Source organism: Diceros bicornis, chromosome 9 (assembly GCF_020826845.1).
Source record: "Diceros bicornis minor isolate mBicDic1 chromosome 9, mDicBic1.mat.cur, whole genome shotgun sequence".
Lineage (NCBI taxonomy): Eukaryota > Metazoa > Chordata > Mammalia > Perissodactyla > Rhinocerotidae > Diceros > Diceros bicornis.
The window spans coordinates 24838206-24856270 of NC_080748.1; the positions used below are offsets into that span (position 1 = coordinate 24838206).

The following is an 18065-nucleotide window of genomic DNA, read 5'->3' on the forward strand; positions in this document are numbered from 1 at the left end:
GAATTTTAAGTCCAAGTATTTTGGCTAATGCTAAAATGTATAATATGGCATAATTATACAGCTCCCTGCTCTGAGCACCTCAACGTGCCCTACAAGTACTTCCCAGTGGTATCATTAACCCCATTTTACAGATGAAGAAGCTAGTGCAGCAGTGGTGTGACTTGTCTAAATATGAATCATCTGGGCACCAATCTAGGAACAGAATCCAGAACTCCTAATATTTACTGCAAAATTACAGATCTGGGCTAGGCTCATGAGGACATTACAAGAACAAATACCAGAGGGAATTCTGATAGTTCTGAAATGACCCCAACACGGGTTCTGGAGCACCCTGGTGATCTAAGGGCATCCTCCCAGGCGTGTTTGAGAAAATACATCTAACCAAGATCTCCAAGCATGTTTTGTTGGCACTGGATGGTCAATTATCACTGTCCAAAACTACAGGCAGAGAAATTGAGACAGAAGGAAGTTGAAACACACATTCCCAACAATCTGTGATTAAGACAGGACTGACGAGTCTTACTCTCCCACCTCGGCTAACCCCACGTGGAGCCAAATAGGCCAAGTTTCCATGTGGACTGACAAGACGAGTGGGGACTTTGCAGCCTCCAACAGCCAGGAAAAACTTACCCGGAGGGGCAGAAGAGGTGAGGGGATGAAAGGAAGACTGATGAGAAGGCAGAGAGACGGTGTGCACCAACACCAGTGGAGCCAGGGAATCATCATGATTTAAGATCCGCACCTGAACCCGCACCAGGTGACACATTCAGTGCTGGCTCAGCCCTTCCCAAGCGGTTTATAGGAGCTGGGAGCCTTTAGTATTGGAGATCCCAACTCTATAAAGCTTGGTGTGACTGAGTCAAATCACTGCAATCAACAGATAAAATGTCTATCTGTGGAATTTTTCACCCAAAACAGAGGTAGCATTCTCTCTCATCCTCATTAAAGCACAAAACCACACAACTATCAGATTTTAACTCTTTTTATTAACAGAGACTTCTCAAGTCCAGGGTCTCGTATTTTCTAGGCCAGAAATTAAAATTTAAAACTTGAGAATGCGAATTCAGCCAACATCACCCATTTCAAAGTTAATAATTTCCGTATTTAACATGGAGCGGGAAGGCTGCAGAATTTGCTAAGCCAGACTACGGCTAGGGACAGGTTCAAGTTTCACCACTGAAAAGCACGAAGACACAATTTTACCTCAATGAGAACAGCTGATGACAGTCTGCACCTAGAATAACACTGATACAGCTATGATTACTCGTTGTGCACCTTGGTGTGGTTCTCTTCCCAAAAGCCAAATGGAGGTTAACTACACATCACAGAACAGGATGGATCTGGTAGTGCAGATTTGATGGAAATTTACTTCTATACGTCCAGACTATCCGATGCTGGAAAAGCTGTTTCCTTCCCTTCTCCTGCTTATTTACCAGCACAAACTGAAGTCAGTAAAAACATCTTTCAAGACAGGCAAACACACACTCACAGATTTTTAGCTTAAAATACACAGAGTTGCTTCCATTTAGCTTACTCCCTCAGTTACTCTCCTCCTTGTTGATTTCCCCTTTATGGGCCTTGCTTAATGTGGGACTGGCAGCTTGTTCGGGTGAGGCACAGAACCACCATCCTCCCAACACTGGTGAATCAACACAGGCCTCTACAGCCCTGACTTCTTTTACCTCTCTGCCATGTCAAAGGGTGACACAGCATCCAAAAGCTAGCACCGGCTTTCTCAAGCCACCCTACCCCAGACAGCGGCACTGCCAATTCTGCTGTGTACTTCACTGGTCATTCCCCATCCACAGCAGAAGACTCGGCCTGGGGTTCTGCATTTCGGCAATGTATAGAAATCCAAGTCCTCTGAAGGGTTTATTAAGGAGTTACGAATGGTTAGCTGGGAAAAGAATAATTATGGGAATTGATTTCATGTATCTGAAGGAGAAAGAAATTAAGCTAATTCAACGTAGTTCCCAAAAACAAAACCAGAAGCAAGCCAGTGGCGGGGGAGGGAGGGAATTACAGGAGAACACATAGGCTCAATATAGAAATAAACTTTTTGGTAGTGTGGGAGGTAGTGGATTCTCAAAATCTCCAAATGACCAAGCAGAGGCTCCTGATCACGGTAGTTTTAAAATTTGTTTAAACTAAAACTCCTTGATTCTTCATAACTTATATTACACAAAGTTTAATAAACTTGAACCCCTGGGCCGGCCCAGTGGCTTAGCAGTTAAGTGCGCGCGCTCCACTGCTGGCTGCCCGGGTTCGGATCCCGGGCGCGCACCGACGCACCGCTTGTCCGGCCATGCTGAGGTCGTGTCCCACATACAGCAACTAGAAGGATGTGCAACTATGACATACAACTATCTACTGGGGGTTTGGGGGAAAAAATAAATAAATAAAAATCTTTAAAAAAAAAAACCAAAACTTGAACCCCTGAGCCAAAACCAAAGAACTAGGGAATAAATGGGAATGCCAATACTTTAAGCTAACTCCTATAGAGACAACTTGTCAGACGTTAAATCTTCTACTTGTAAATTCTTCTTAATGGGATCAGATCTATTAATAATTTAGTGACCATTTCCAATGACAGCAGTAAATACAATAGGGTTATTATAAAGAAGTAAAACATACCAGTAACCAGCAATAACCTTTAAAGAAACTGTTCACCTAATTTACATTAACAGATTGGAGAAATTTATGCAAATCGAATAAATGAGGGGGCTGAAAATGAAAAGGAGAGCAGAGAAGAGATGAAAAAGTAGGGAGGGGGAGTAGAAGATGATCAAAAAGAAGTGTCCTTTTAACATGAGTGCCATGTAGATGTGTGCCCTCAAAAACCTCAGAAGGCTCCACACGGCATTCTTCATCTAGTGGACGAGAACAGAGCAGACTCCCTAACAACCACATTTCTAACTCATCTACCCCGGGTATCAGCCATAGATGGGAAATGAGAAAATTAATGACGAAAATATCAAGCCTATTAACAGGATGGGGGCTGGGGGGGTTCATGATTTTCTGTTTAAAGCACTTAAAGCAAAAGTTGACTTTTGTAAAACTCTGGCTTCAACATTTCTCTCTACTTCAGCAAATTTTAGATACTTGAATTTCATGACAATTCAAAGGGGATAATTTTTCATGGTGGTTCTGACTACATTCAGGAAACAGAATCACACATGTAAACTTTCAGTCAGTAGAGCAAAACCCTCCCTTCCTCAGGGCAGAAGCACAAATATGTTCCCTTTGCAGCTTTCTCTGCTGTTGATGGCAGACTTAGGCCTGGTAAGAGCATCACAAAAAGACAGGGATTTAGTTCTTTCCATCCTGTGTATTTAAATGCAAAACAGTTCAAAGACCCTAAAATGTCAAACTAATCAAAAATTAAATCCAGATCAAAGAAAATAAAACTAAATATGATTATAGCATTTTCTTAGTATTCTGCACCAAATTCTTTCGTAGGTTCAGACTCCTACAAAGGGCATGCCAACTGAACCACACCCAGCAGAAATAATTATTAACCTCTTTGTGTGTTCCAATTTTACTTTTTTCCTGTCTTCCCTCCACCTCTGGTGGAAAGAGCCAAAATGTGTATTCCCCAACGCTATCACAGGAAACAAAGCAAGGGAATTCCATCTAAATTGAAGGATGTCAAATTCCCAGGCATTGCCAAGCAGGATGCCAAAAGTCATGCCCCATATTTGGCCAAACAAAAAATACTATTAATATATTTACAGCAAGAGTGAGTAACTATAAATCCAAAAGCTATATAACCTAATGAAAGATGGAAGGGGCATTAAATTCAAGTTTTTAAGCCTACACAGGTATGCTGTCCTAGTGACACTCGAGCTCATTTGCACAATAAATGTGGTCTAACAAGTCATTATGCTCTTATCAGTGCAGGTCTGCAGGAAGGTGGCTGCTAACTTGTTTCAGGCCAGAGTAACAAAGCAGCCTGAGGGAGCAAGGACACTTCACCAGAGAGGTGAGTTTTTGGGCAAAAGGCAGGTCACAGACTTGAAAGTTTGCTTAATAAAATTCAATGTCATTTTTGTACGTGAGTTCCCTGAAACAGTCTCAACAAGTCACCCAGAAACAAGTTTAATAGGCCACGTGACTAAAGGAGGGGTCTTCATTTCAAATCCCAGGGGTGCCTTCACACAGTGAAGGATAACAAAGAATTCGGTCATGAAAGGAATTCCTCTCATGCATTACCTTAGGATCTGAAATGTTTTAAGTTTTCATTTTATCCTTCCGACTTCATTACTTCTTCCTCCCAGTCCCCTTTAAGAGTTATTTAAAACACAAATGGAGGTGGGGAGTGTAAATGAGGCTTAATTGGAAGCCCTGAGCCATTGTCAATGGCAGTAGAATCCATCTCAGCTCAGGACTTCCGTGATTGAATGCATTTTCCTTTTTCTCTTCCTGCCTTTAATATAAACACAGGCGGAAATCATGGTTAGTCTAAGAACCATAGCCATCAACAGCTTGTCTTTGATAAAAATGTCTCCATAATTTGATCACAAAAGAAATTAAGTAGGGTCTTTCTATGGAAAGTCAACATTGCCATAACCCAAGATCATTTACACATTGTTCACCAGATCACAGGGCACAATAATCATTATTTTTAAAATGTTTCTTAGAAATACAATTTAGAAGGCATGCAATCAAATGGTAATGAATTCTGAAACTGACTTCAAACATGTACCTTCCCATAGCTTGTGGAGAAAAAACACTCAGCAGAAATATGGGCTATATCTCTATCAATATTCTCTCCATTTTATTCTGTATTTCCAATATCCTCACCTTTAGGTCAAAATAAAGCAATCACACTAAGGAATAGGCAATGGCACAGCTTTAGTACTCAAACTATTTATTAAATAGCTTGAAACTCAACTAAGATGAACAGATTACTTTAAGCATATTTACTTCTGAGTTAGACACCACAGTGAGAAATTCAGGCTGAAAAGATCATGAGGAAGGGTAGTCTCTGAAAGGGTGGTGACAGACAGTGGTGGACTAGTCCTCAAACACAGGGGGACCCACCTAAACCCTGAATGCGGGCAGAATAATTCTTTTTTTTTTGAGGAGGAGGAGGATCAGCCCTGAGCTAACATTCATGCTAATCCTCCTCTTTTTTTGCTGAGGAAGACTGGCTCTGAGCTAACATCTACTGCCAATCCTCCTCCTTTTTTTTTGCCCCAAAGCCCCAGTAGGTAGTTGTATGTCATAGTTGCAGATCCTTCTAGTTGCTGTACGTGGGATGCGGCCTCAGCATGGCCGGAGAAGCGGTGCATCGGTGCGAGCCCGGGATCCGAACCCGGGCCGCCAGTAGCGGAGCACGCACACTTAACCGCTAAGCCACAGGGCCAGCCCAGTATTTATTTTTTTTTTTGGTTTGTTATCAGTGTAACTAATTATCAAAGGTATGAAAATGGCATTTCAAGAAATACAAAGCACCTTAAAGAAACATCCCAGGAATAATGGAATATGATATTACAGGACTCCTACAGAGCAATGTGGTCACACCTGGGGAAGTATCCATTATAGAACCAAAAAAGAGGATGTAAACTACATCAAAACACGCCTAATTACAGGAATTTTTAACCCTAATAAATTTCCTTAGCATTAATTTTTTAACTATCCTATATACTTCAGAATAGAAAAAACAGGAATAAATACCATTTTGGTGACCTCTTCTAAAATGTAAAGCCATAAATACTTGTTTAAAATCAGTGTTATATCAGTCTGAAAGCCTGCATGTTAATACAAACGCATATGATAAACCTAGGCCCCACACACTTCTATTTCATGAATTCTAAAGGGTTCATGTTACCACTTTGGGCACACAGGTAACAGAAGAGAGGGAGAGGATAGGAATCTTTCACATTCAATGTATGCAAATATCATAATGGCCCACTAAAGATAAAGTTAAATTCTAAAAGGTTGAAGAAGCGAGACCAATTCAGTCACACAGATTACATAAAACTCTCTCAGTAGGATGGTCCACAGGAAGCTTTCACATTCACTGCATGTAAATTTCATGATGGCATGCATATCTACCCATCCAGAGAGAAAAGGTTTACATTTAAGTTTAGACAGATGCAGCCAGCTTGGTACCAAGAACACAAACAACCTCAGTTGATATTTACAAGTTCTGCAAGTTCCCCTCTGCTACCGCCCCCTCCGCCCCCTTCAGAGCTGGCCCTGCAGAGAAGGAGGTGGGCTGGTGCAGACAGGTGATGTAAGGCTCCCCTTAAGCTAACTGTGTTTCTCCCATATTCAAATCACAGTATGGCGGGCTGAAACCTGAGACTGAACCCTCACTGGTGTGACAAACTGATGATTCTGCAAATTACGTGTCAGAATCAAGAAGCTACATCATCTCTGACAGAAAATTATGGTGACTGAATGCAACTATCTTGATGCATTTATCTTGATGCAACCCTACACTTAAGGTTATGCGAGAATAACTACAAAAAATTCCTTTTACGTCAAACTAGAACAATAAAATCCACATTTGACCGTCTTTACCTCAAGAATCTGCCAAAATAAGAGCCTCTAGCTAAACCATATGCAAACCATTTCCTTTGACCTTGCTTCCAAGCAACCAAACTGTCTGAGGTATTTGATATTTACTTGTATAGACCATTCCCAAATATTTATGTGGTTATTTTGTTTTCAACGTTGAAGGACACATAATATTTACAAGCCTAGGAATTATGTAATTCAATGATAATTTATCTCTCCAAAATGGATTTGAAATCCAAATGGATTTCTTTTCAGATATAGAACGTAGGTTAAGTCCTTTCAGTCTAACCCTCACCATCACTGCCAAGACAAGACCCTCACACTGTGTGTGTGCAGGCATTTCCCTCAAGTCACCTGCATGGCAGGCTTCTGGGGCACGCACTGGTGGAGGAAAAGCACCAATTTGCTAGATTAAAAAAGTAAAATTGTTAAGAAGAAAGAGGGGGACTGAGGAGGCAAACCTAAATGGCCTCAGATAACTATTCAAGAGATACCAAACTACTGAAAAGATCTTTATTTTCCCACATAATCCAAACTGGTTCTCCTCTTCCTCCTTTCTTCATTATGCCTCTCTCTTGGCTAGAGTCAAAGTAGGACTCAGAGGGTTAATCGTGCCCTTTTGAGATTTTTTTTACCGCTGTCACAAAATGCAACCACTGAGGTCCCCTCCCCTTCCTGAGGCCAGGTTCCTTTAGCTACTTTCAAATTTTTAATTCAGCAAACCAATATTGCAGGTCCCTCACATGCAGTGCAAAGGCAGTTTTGTAACAACTTCAGGATCACGGCTGTAAACAGAAAAACATTTTTCCTCAACTCTGATGCTTATCAAATCTCTAATGAAAGTCGAGATTCACAAAACCATGACCCATTTTCCAGATTTGTAAGGAATGGCAATTTTGAAAAATCTGTTTATCCAAGAAATATGCTTAATCAAACAGATGGAAACAGGCCACCCCCTCGTCCCACCACCTTTCATCACAGCTTTGGTTTAATCAGATGAGTTGGGCAGCATTTCCATAGATGTTAAGGTCAGGGATTTAGCATTACAATCAGTTTTGTCACTTAAGCCACACAGAACGACACTGTAATTAAGAAAAATATCATCTAGGGGGAAAAATTAGTCAAGGCAGAAAAAGATTTTCTTTTTAGGTCTCAAAGATCCATACAGAGATTTGGAACCATGTCACACTCAAAAAGGTCGCAGCCTCAGGATTTCCATGTATGTGGCTGGCAGGGGTGTGTGAGAGGAGCAGGGCCTGTTGGAGATAACAGCACATCTAGGTCACTGATGCTGCAGTGTAGACCAATGAGTTATACCCTTTGGTGTAGAGGTGGCACCTAGAGGTGGCATTCTCTTCTGAGAAGACAGATGTGCCATCCCCCATCCCTAAGAATTAAAGAACTCATGTGACTTAGTGTCAGTAGGGACAGGCTACCTTGGAAGAAATGACCTGTCCTCCTATAGATCTACAAATTGAATTCTGCCTCCCCTTCCAGACCGACATGAGACCTACACTTCTCCCCTTCACAATTAGAACCAAGATGAGAGACAAGTTGAAGGATGAAGATGTTTTACATTATCTCTCTACTTATGCAATGAAAAGACCAAAGACGAGCTGTAATTCTAACTTCACTCAATCTACAAACATTAATAGTGGGGAAAAAATTTGATTGGCCAATTCCATATTGTTTCCTAGCTACTTTTGACTAATTTACCCTGACATCATTAGCAACCACGCAAGTGTGGTAGCCTGGTATGCTTTGAAAGCTATTTTGTCAGTGTGGAAGGTAACGTACACGTTTAATACAACCTCACAGTAGTGAGCTATCCAGTCTATTTTTTTTTCACTGTCCCCCACCCCCCAGCAGGGTATCTTTTAAATAAATACTGTCTGCTACTACAGGTATAAACATACTACTAAAATAGCTTTCTACATTCCTTCAACGCTTGTTATTTCTGAACGGCTAATAAGTTTTAATACATCTATATTTGTGCCTTTTGATATGCCACAATACAGTTTTTATTGCATAAACCTTTTAGTTCACCATAAGCTAGTCAGACTCATTCCAAGTATTCTGAATACATTCAGTTGTCTGTCTGCTTGGCATCAATTTTGGGTTTAGCCTATCCAAATTTAACCTCCTCTGTATCCGCTGAAACATCTTATTATAACCTTCTTCATTTCTGTAGTTGGGTTAGTGGATAAGATATATTATACAATGAGAAAGCTATCAAGGATATCTAATACCTAGCTAATGCAACATTAGAATTGACATTTAAATTTTAAAGCATCTTTTTAAGCCAACATAACATTCCCTCACAATTACCCTAACTACATTTTGAGGTTGCTAACTTCAATTTTGGAATTTCTCATTTCTCTAAAAAACAAGAATTATTTTCAATAGTGATCTTTCTTTGAATCTCTCTGCTCCCAGGACACTGGGCATGAAAGTTAGTTTTAAAGAACAGATCAAGCAAAAAGCCAAATATTTTATAAATGCCTACTATTCATATTAACTCAATTACATAATCTGTTCCACGTATTACCAAATTCTGTATGTCAGTTTTAAATCAAATGCAGTATATTGGCTTTAACTGCATTCCATGGGTCTATATTTACACACGAGCATGTTTCTAAGAAGTTGCATTTAAAAAACTGAAAATGTAATCCTATTTTCATGTCTTATATTATAAAAACAAAGATAAAATTTCATAGAAAAATTCTGTCTATAACACTATTATTTTCATAATCTATATAAAGTCCAAGTTCAATCTGACAATAGACTCTCCTACCTATACTTTTCAAACTTTCTGTGTGTATTTCATGGAATATCCATCACTCAGAGAAACTGATGCTTCCCCTATTTTCATGCCTTTATGAATGCCAGTCCACCATTCCAAAAATACACTTAAAAAATAAGACAGATTGATGGATAGAAAGATGGATGTGCCAATGGACAGATACACGATAAAGCAAGTATAATAAAATGGTAGTAGCAGAAACTAGGTGGTAGGGATAAGGGGTAGGAAGAATGTAGAATTCTTCCAACTTGGCTGAACATTTTAAAAATTTTATGATGAAATCTTGGGAGAATAACATCCCATTTTCAAGGCCCACCTCACTGGCCAACACAGAACTCCATTTTTCTCTAAGGCACTTAACTCTTTCTAGCGTGTAGCATAGTTATTCACACGTCATATCTAATCTCCCTACAGGACCCACGTTTGAATCATTTTCCTGTCATTCAAATGCATCTGGTACAACATGTTGTACACAATAATCATTCAACAAGTGGGAAAAAAAAACTGTGACCATCTACTGAAAATAAAATAATCACTGCTCTTTAGCTATACTACCAATAAAATTATCCTCACACAATACAGATTGTGATCATCTTGAACACACAGGAAGCTGAAATTAATAAAGACCCATGTTTCAAGAAAAATGGTTTTCCCACCCATATATTTACAATATAACTGAGACGCTAAAACACACCAACATTAAAGTTCAGTGATAATACACAGCAGCATGAATTAGGAGATTACCAGGCATTCACTCCAAGAGGGCAAAAAGGCCTTCGGGCACCAGCCAAGGCTGGAAGTTGGTGAAACTGACTTGAGCCTTGCAGAGTAAGCAAAATTTGTGGAATTTCCAGTGGAGGCACAGGAGGATCCAAGTCCTGGGGACAGGATGGTCTAGACTTGAAATAAGAGCTAACCTAGGGGAATGGTTAGAGGCTGGGAAGTGAAACTCAAGAGACTGAGAAAGAAGAGTTAGCGGAGTTGGGACACTGAACGACACGAGAAGAGAGTGCTGAAGCCAACATCCAGGTCTGAAAACGAGGGAAGGGCTAACTCCACCACTAACCAAATTGGGGAACTCAAGATGGGAACCTCATCTAAGAGTAAGAGGAAATGCAGCATGCCTGGGTTGAGACATGTTGAATTTGAGGTGAAAGTGGGACATTCATGGCCTGTAGGTAACTAGAGACATAGAACAACAGAGGGGTAAGTTATCTAGGAAAGAATCAGAGAGAAAGTCCACAACTAGTCCTGAGGTGTACTTATGACTGAGGACAGAAGGAAACAGGACGGGTGAACCAACTGGAGGCTAAGTCAGAATGGGCGGGAACTGTGGCATAGCAGTTAAGTGTGCGCGCTCCGCTGCTGGTGGCCTGGGTTCGGATCCCGGGCGTGCACCGAGGCACCGCTTGTCAGGCCATGCTGTGGCGGCATCCCATATAAAGTGGAGGAAGATGGGCATGGATGTTAGCCCAGGCCAGTCTTCCTCAGCAAAAAGAGGAGGATTGGCATGGATGTTAGCTCAGGGCTGATCTTCCTCACAAAAAAAATAAAATAAAATAAAAAGAATGGGCGGGAAGCGTCAGGATAGTGCAATGTAACCGAGTCCAAGTAAGAAAGGATTTCTACAGAAGGGGTGGTCAACGGAAAGTGGAGAAAAAGGCAGAACTTAGACACCCTGCCCAGCCTTAGTGATTCGGGCTAGAGAAACTCACCACGCAGCTCTGTCTCACTGTATTTTCTTTTTCTGTAACGAATATGTCCTGAAATAAAGGACACATGTTGAACTTACGTCCTTATTTAAGTAATGCATGAAGGTGAAATTCACGAAATAATAAACTGAAGAGGGACTGCAGATTTAGCTTTCTAATTCTATTTGCTAGCTAGTTTTCTGTTTTTTTTTTTTTAGCTCACATCAACGCTATATGAGGGGCTGGCCCAGTGGCGCAAGTGGTTAAGTGCGCGCGCTCCGATGCAGGGGCCAGGGTTTGCCGGTTCGGATCCCAGGCACGCACTGACGCACTGCTTGGAAAGCCATGCTGTGGCGGCGTCCCATATAAAGTGGAGGAAGATGGACACGGATGTTAGCCCAGGGCCAGTCTTCCTCGGGGAAAAAAAGAGGACTGGCAGATATTAGCACAGGGCTGATCTCCTCACCAAAAAAAAAAAAAAAAAGAAAAAAAAAGGAAGATGGCTTTCCAAGTGACAGGAATAACTCAGCCCAGGACTCAGTATCTGCAGTGCTTAATCCACTAGTTAGTAAACCACAGGTAGACTGAGTGGAGTAAACTGGGATGCCAGTGGGGAAAAAAACTTGTAAAAAGACTGAACCATATCAAATCACCAATGTACGCAAATGTATTTTCATGTTTCATATGTTCCTTAGAAAACAACAAATAAGAAGCAGTAATTCTCTGCAAAAAATTTCTGTTACACTGACATGAATTTTGTTAGCCCTCATCAAGAATTAGCAAAAAGGGTAAATTCTTCCACGCTTTAGTACATTTGTATACAGCATATCCATTGGAATACAAACCTTCATCCCTGAGACACCAAAAATAAACATTTTTTCAAGTTCACGTGGTCCTCTCTGTTTCACAACTGGGAAACAACCACACCAACTTCAGAATTTCGTATGCACCAAGAAAACGCAGTTAACTGACCCAAGGGGGGTGGGGGGGTATGTTGGGCAAGTCTCTGCAAGTTGTTACTATGAAGGCCAAGGTGAATCTTGAACTGCAGAGAAGCACGGCTGAATCCACTCTGCGCTCACTCAACGCTCCCTACAACTATAAACTCCTTTGCTCTCTCCAACCATCACAGGGTTTATACTGCCTTTCCAAGGGCATTCCAGGAAGCCCCAAAGTTACGGCACACATAGACAAAAAAATCTGGCGGAGTAAATTCCCATGATGCCAGGGTACTGGGTAGTTTCCAAAGGCAGAGTGTTCCAGAAAAATGCAAATAGGTCAGGCTCTCGCAAGAATTCTAGGCAAATACAAACAACTGCTGTCTTAGAAAGTCATACAGAATTGCAGTTTAGGAGCTTGGATGAAGGTTAGAGCACAAAGACAGGAAAACTGTTTCCGGCCTATTAGGGATTCTAACGAACCATTGAGTATTCTTTCCCCTCATCCCCATTTCAAACATCCACTTCAAAGATTCCCTGTGCAGTGCAGGATATGGAGCGATAAAGGTGTCCACTGTCAATGTGACAGACTTTCAGTAATTTTGGGGGGAGGGATATTTCAACGAACTTTAACCTTTCTTAAAGTTTACATGAGAATTAAAAATGTCTTCCTTCCAGTATTCAAAATATTTGCCACTTCAAAAAAAAAAAAGCTGTGTATCATTGTGTCATTCAAAAATAGAGGGCACTCCTTCCACCACATCTTCCCAAGGATTTGCCACAAAAACACAGGTAAAATAAAAATAAAGTTCTTATGAGTCACAATCAAGGTACTCATATCTGACATCTATTCTGGAATTTCTGAAAAAATATCTTATCATAAGACATGTTCACAGCAGTCCCACATAACTTTCAGCCTTTAGCAATAAGATACATGGCTACACAACCCTCTCACTCATTTTTAATTTTCTTTCCTCATAGTCTCTTCAAATACATATATTGAAATTTTCACCTGACTGTAAAAAAGGTTTTCTTTAAGGTAATTTTAGTAACAAACTAGAAGTTGGCCTCACTGGGATTCTTTAAGTCAAATGTGACTGTGCAGCAAGAAAGCAGCCATCTTCCTGCCATGGGATCTCCGTCGCTAAATTACTCACCTATAGATTAAAAAACCCAAATTACAGAATAGATGTGAATTTCAAAATACAGAAAATGCACTGTCAGTTCATAAATCAAATTAAAGAAACTTCATCCTGGGCTAGTCCCGTGGCTTAGCAGTTAAGCGCGCGCTCCGCTAGCGGCGACCCGGATTCGGATCCCGGGCGCGCACCGACGCACGGCTTCTCCGGCCATGCTGAGGCCGCGTCCCACATACAGCAACTAGAAGGATGTGCAGCTATGACATACAACTATCTACTGGGGCTTGGGGGGGGGGGGGGGACTTCATCCTAAAATAATGTGACACATCTCAAAATAAAACAATTTAAAATTTTCTTTAATGAGTGTTGTCTTATTGTTGAAGCATTCTTTTAACCCAAGTGTTCCAAATTATAATACCAAAACAAAAAAAAACAAGAGTCAACTCAAAACTGCCATTAAAAAAAAAAAAAAAAAAAACAGAGCCAGAGCTCACAACACTAATTCCCAAGCTTTAGAAAGCTTTCTCTGTCAATAAAACAGGTCATGGAAACGAAGTTTCACTATTTACAAACACTGTACATGGTTTAAAAGATCCCGGGTTTTCCAAAAGTCTTAGCTTCTGCTTTGTGTGTAACCTTATGACAGTTCTAGCCAATATTAAAATAAGTGCAAAACAGATTTAACGTACTATCATTACGAAGAAAAAATGCATATCATGCAAATATAACCAGTGTTTAAGGAACTAGAAGTTTTTGAACTCTTTAACAGCTTTCCAACTATTTTGTCCTATGCAAATGACTTTCAAACTCTCAAGCAGGCCCCAGGAAGTAAGGCACAAGAAACTACATTTAATTAAAGATTCAGTCTAATTCTCAGTAGTAGTCAATCACAGGAAATATTTCATTCCAAAGCAGCCTCTCCTCAGTCCTAAAACAGTTAAGTTTTGGTTGATTTGCATTTTAGAACTGGATTTTTTAAAGCTAAAAGTCATAGTAAAGTTTCTCCCTTTTATGAATCTTTAAAACAGGAGAGTCTTTCAGATCTGAGAGTGAAACTGGGTTTTAACAAGTAACTCATTTTTATGAAAACGCTAACCAGAAGGCTAGTTATGAGTTAGAACACTTCAGGCTGTTTCTTTTCTTCTTAAAATACCCTTTTACTCAAAGTGAAAACGCACTTGCTGGAATGTGACTTGCACCAACTGACTCTGAATACACCTGAAACATTTCCTCACTGGAGAATGGCAGCCTGCTCCCCCTCCAGCCCCAAAAAGCCCACTAGGTTTCCACTGGGAGCTGCCATTGGGCCTCGGATTCTGAACAGACAAGCCTTACTAACACTTAATAGATCTTCTAGCTCCGGTAAGTAAATTTTTTTAAAAAAATAAAATTATAATTGCATTTGGAGGAAAAAATTAGAACAAGTAAGAATGCAATAACAACGGTTGGGTGGATGATTTGGCCTTAGAATCTATTTGTTTAAAAAGCATTAAATCTTTAAAATTTAAGTTATATTCCTACTTTAAGAAGAACACCCTGACTTAAGGCCACTTGAGAGACAAAACTAAAAATAATCCCCAAACTTTGCCTTTCTCTATCTTTAAAGAAAGGCACTCCAGCAAGCTGAAGTAGGTTGTATCCATTTCCAAGGACGTAAAAGAATGGTGTAAGTACACACTGTACTTTGAATGCCAAAAAAAAAAAAGGATTTTTTCTTTTAACAGCAAATGCTTTATTAACAGTTCAAGTAAGACTGACAGATGAGCAAGTAAGGCAAGCACTTCAATTCAAATGTTAAGTCAAATCGGATCTGGCGGACAATTCTAATTGTGTGACTTAAAAGACTACACACGGAGCTTAAAGTAAGGAGACACTTTACCTGCTGTAACACTTGGAAAATTGCATGTAATGCCTAGTAATGAGTCTGGAAGTGATGCCTTTAGTCTAAAACACACTTTGAAAAAAATAAAATCCCAGCTCCTTCTCCAGGAACTTCAACACAACATGAGTAACTTAACCTTTTGGACACACATTAACCACAGGAATGACAGTGTATGTAAAACAACTTTAGTGTAATAACTGCGCAGCCAAGATCAGTCTTTATTACGCTCTACAGTCAGGACGAAGAGTGAGGGAGGAGTCTGGCTCAACTAGGGAACCTTCACATACATCCCTCCACCTGTGACGGTAAGAAGCTGTCAGCTTCAGGAAGCCGCACCGCAAATGGACCCCCAAGAAGCCTCCCCAGAGCCCGTGCTCCTGGGGCCCCGGGGCCTTCTCTACCTCGGGGTAGGGATGTGCCTGTCCTCACGGTGAGTCTCTCCTGGTCTCTCTCTGAAACGCGAAGAGCCAGAGGCGCCTCATCTAGAGGCCCCCACCGAGGCAGGAGGTCCCTGCCGGTCCCCTTGATGCGCACTTCCACTCCGACTCTCCCCAAACACTTGTCACAAATCCCCCTGCCTTACCCCTCGGATCTGTACCTCCGTGCTCGATAACACTGAGGTGGCAAAACGAGAGAGAAGGTACACACAGCCCCAGCCCTGGTCACGCAGGGGAGCCTGCCGGTGCTTAATTAAAGGCCTCGCACGGTGGGCAAGGCCAAGTCTGGGGGCACTTCCCCGCGCAAAGAAGCGCTGGCCTGGCTGAGCCGCGCACGGCCGGGGCGCGCTGGCCCTTTAACGGCGCTCGCTTCCTGCGCCCCGGCCCCTCCCTCGCCGTCGCCAGCTCCCGCCCACGCCCACGCCGAGAGTCACACTTGAACTTGAGCTCGCCCAGCGCCGCCGGGCGCCGGCGCTGCGCAGGCTGTGGCCGCCCCTTCGCACGGGTCGGACGGGGTACCTCGGGCTCTGCGCGCCCGGCCCCCTGCACTCCAGCTCACTTCGGATAAAATCAAAACAAAGCAAAATGCACACCAAAACTGCGCGACCAGCCCTACGGGCCGGCTGGCGCCCTGCCTGTCCCCTCCACCTGCAGCCCCGTCCCCAGCGGCGAGGCTCCGATGCCCTTCGCCGCGCGCTCCCCCGCCCGGCGCGGCGGAAACGACTCCCGGCGAGGCCCACGGCCGAGGAGACGAGGGGACGCGCGCCCCGGGGACGAAGGAGCCGCCCTCACCCCGAGGTCCTGGAGGAAAAGGCGCACCGGCAGGAGTCCGCGCGGGCCGTGGGGGCGCAGCTCCCAGTGAACCCCCTTCTCCTTCCCCTGGCGAACTTTTCTGCCCGTTCTGATGTCCACTTCTTGGCGTGGTTTTTTTACTCTTAGTTCCCACATGAGCCCCTTCCCGCTCCAACTCGCACGGGAGCGAGCGTGCGCACACACTTATTCCTGTCCCCCGACGGGTCCGGGCAAGCCCACCACCCACATCGGCCACTTCTCGCCCGCTCCCTGCACGCGCTGCCCGCGTGCGCCGCTCTTTGAGATCAAGCAAACTTGCACAGCCACCCCTCGGCTGCCCCACCGCGACCTCGGCCAGAGCCAAGGGTCCCGCACGTCCCCCCGGTCTGGCCGTCCGCCCCGAGGCCACTCACCTTCCAGCCCGCCGAGCTGTTGCTGTCGCCCTTATCTTTGAAATAGGGCACGCTCTTGACCATCCACTCGTAAATCTGCGACAGCGTGAGCCGCTTCTCGGCCGAACTCTCGATGGCCTTGGTGATGAGGTCGGCATACGACAGGTTGCCCCACGCGTTGCGGCGGGACGAGCTGCTCTTGCGCGCCTGCCCCGCGAGCGGCCCGGCGGCGGCGGGGGGCACTGGTGGGTGCTGCGACAGCGGCCCGGGTGGCGGGGGCTGCGGCGGCGCCGGGTGCAGGCAGCCTGCCTCCGGGCCCTGGAAGTCCCCGCACAGTCCCCCGGTGGCGGCAGCCGCCGCCGCCGCCGCCGCCACCGCTGCCGCCGCCGCCGCCGCCGCCACGGAGCCGGGCGCCTGCTGGAAGTCCCCGCTGTCCTCCAGCAGGCTCAGGTTGCTCATGAAGTCGGCGTTGACAGCGGCGGCCGAGGCCGACGGCAGGCCCGCGGCGGCGTCGGGGTTCGCGGCCGCGCCGCCCGACGGCGCCGGGCTGGATGTGGCCGAGTTGGACTGGCTAAACTCCGGCCTGGGCAGTGGCCAGGTGCACGAGCGCGGCCGAGGCAGCGGCTCGAAGTCCGGGTCGATCTCCACCACCTGGGGCGCTTCGGCCATGGTGACCCCCGCCCCTCCCCCAGCCGCGGGAGAGCCAAGAAGGGGTAGAGCGCAGCCCCGGGGGCCAAGGGGAGGGGGCGCGAAGAGCCGGTCCAAGATTTGGGGGGGCGAGGTCGGTGCCGCGAGCGGACGGAAACCGGGAGGAAGGCGCAGCAGAGTGGAAGCGCGAGCCCAGAACTTAACTTCGCGGGTCCATCAAAATCGAGGATCCTTCAGGTCCGCTTCACAGACGGGACAGCAGGCCAGAGTCGCCAGGCCGGGCAGCAGCGGCGCCGCGCTCCTGCTGACAGGTCCCACGAACGGAAGGACGAACAGACGCCACGGGCCGCTAGCTCTCTCCGGCGGCACGACCGCCGCGCTGCTGCCTGTTGAATGTGGCGGCGGCGGCTGCGGCTGCAGCGACTACGCGGCGGGCGGCTTACGGGATCTGCCGCCGCCCCCCGCCCGCGGCGGCGCGCGCGCCGGCCCGCCCCTGACTGACAGCTCTTGCGGCCAATTAGCGCGTGGCACCGCGGCCCGAGCAGCCAATGGACGACCACCTGGGCGGGGGCCTGTTTTCCACCAGGAGGCGGCAGTGGGTTGGTGGGGGGTAGTGGGGTGTTTTTCTCTTTCACGCTCTCTCTCTCTTTTTTTTTTTCGGATCTCTGTTATTATTTTCTGGTAATTCTCAAGTGTTTCTGTGAGTCTCTCGCCCTCTCACTGTTTTGATCGCTAGGAGGCAAACCAGCGTGGAGGCGGTGGCGACACTTTGTTTACTACGGAAGAGCAAAGCCGAGTACTCGGGGAGCCCGAGT

At 44.7% G+C, this 18065-nt stretch overlaps 1 protein-coding gene across 2 annotated transcripts in view; it reads right to left on the reverse strand.

The window, feature by feature from the left end:
• The window catches only part of FOXO1 (forkhead box O1), a 93946-nt gene extending 76288 nt beyond the window's left edge, over positions 1–17658 (reverse strand). Inside the window, exons 1-2 of one of the 2 annotated variants that reach the window (XM_058548071.1) lie at positions 16624–17658; positions 11047–11094 (exon numbers count right to left, since the gene is read on the reverse strand). In XM_058548071.1, the coding sequence (XP_058404054.1) occupies positions 11047–11094; positions 16624–17271 (696 nt within the window). In that variant the 5' untranslated portion in view covers positions 17272–17658. The remainder of the gene's footprint in view (positions 1–11046; positions 11095–16623) is intronic. The other variant, XM_058548072.1, reaches the window with a different exon arrangement.
• Between the last annotated feature and the right edge of the window lie 407 nt (positions 17659–18065).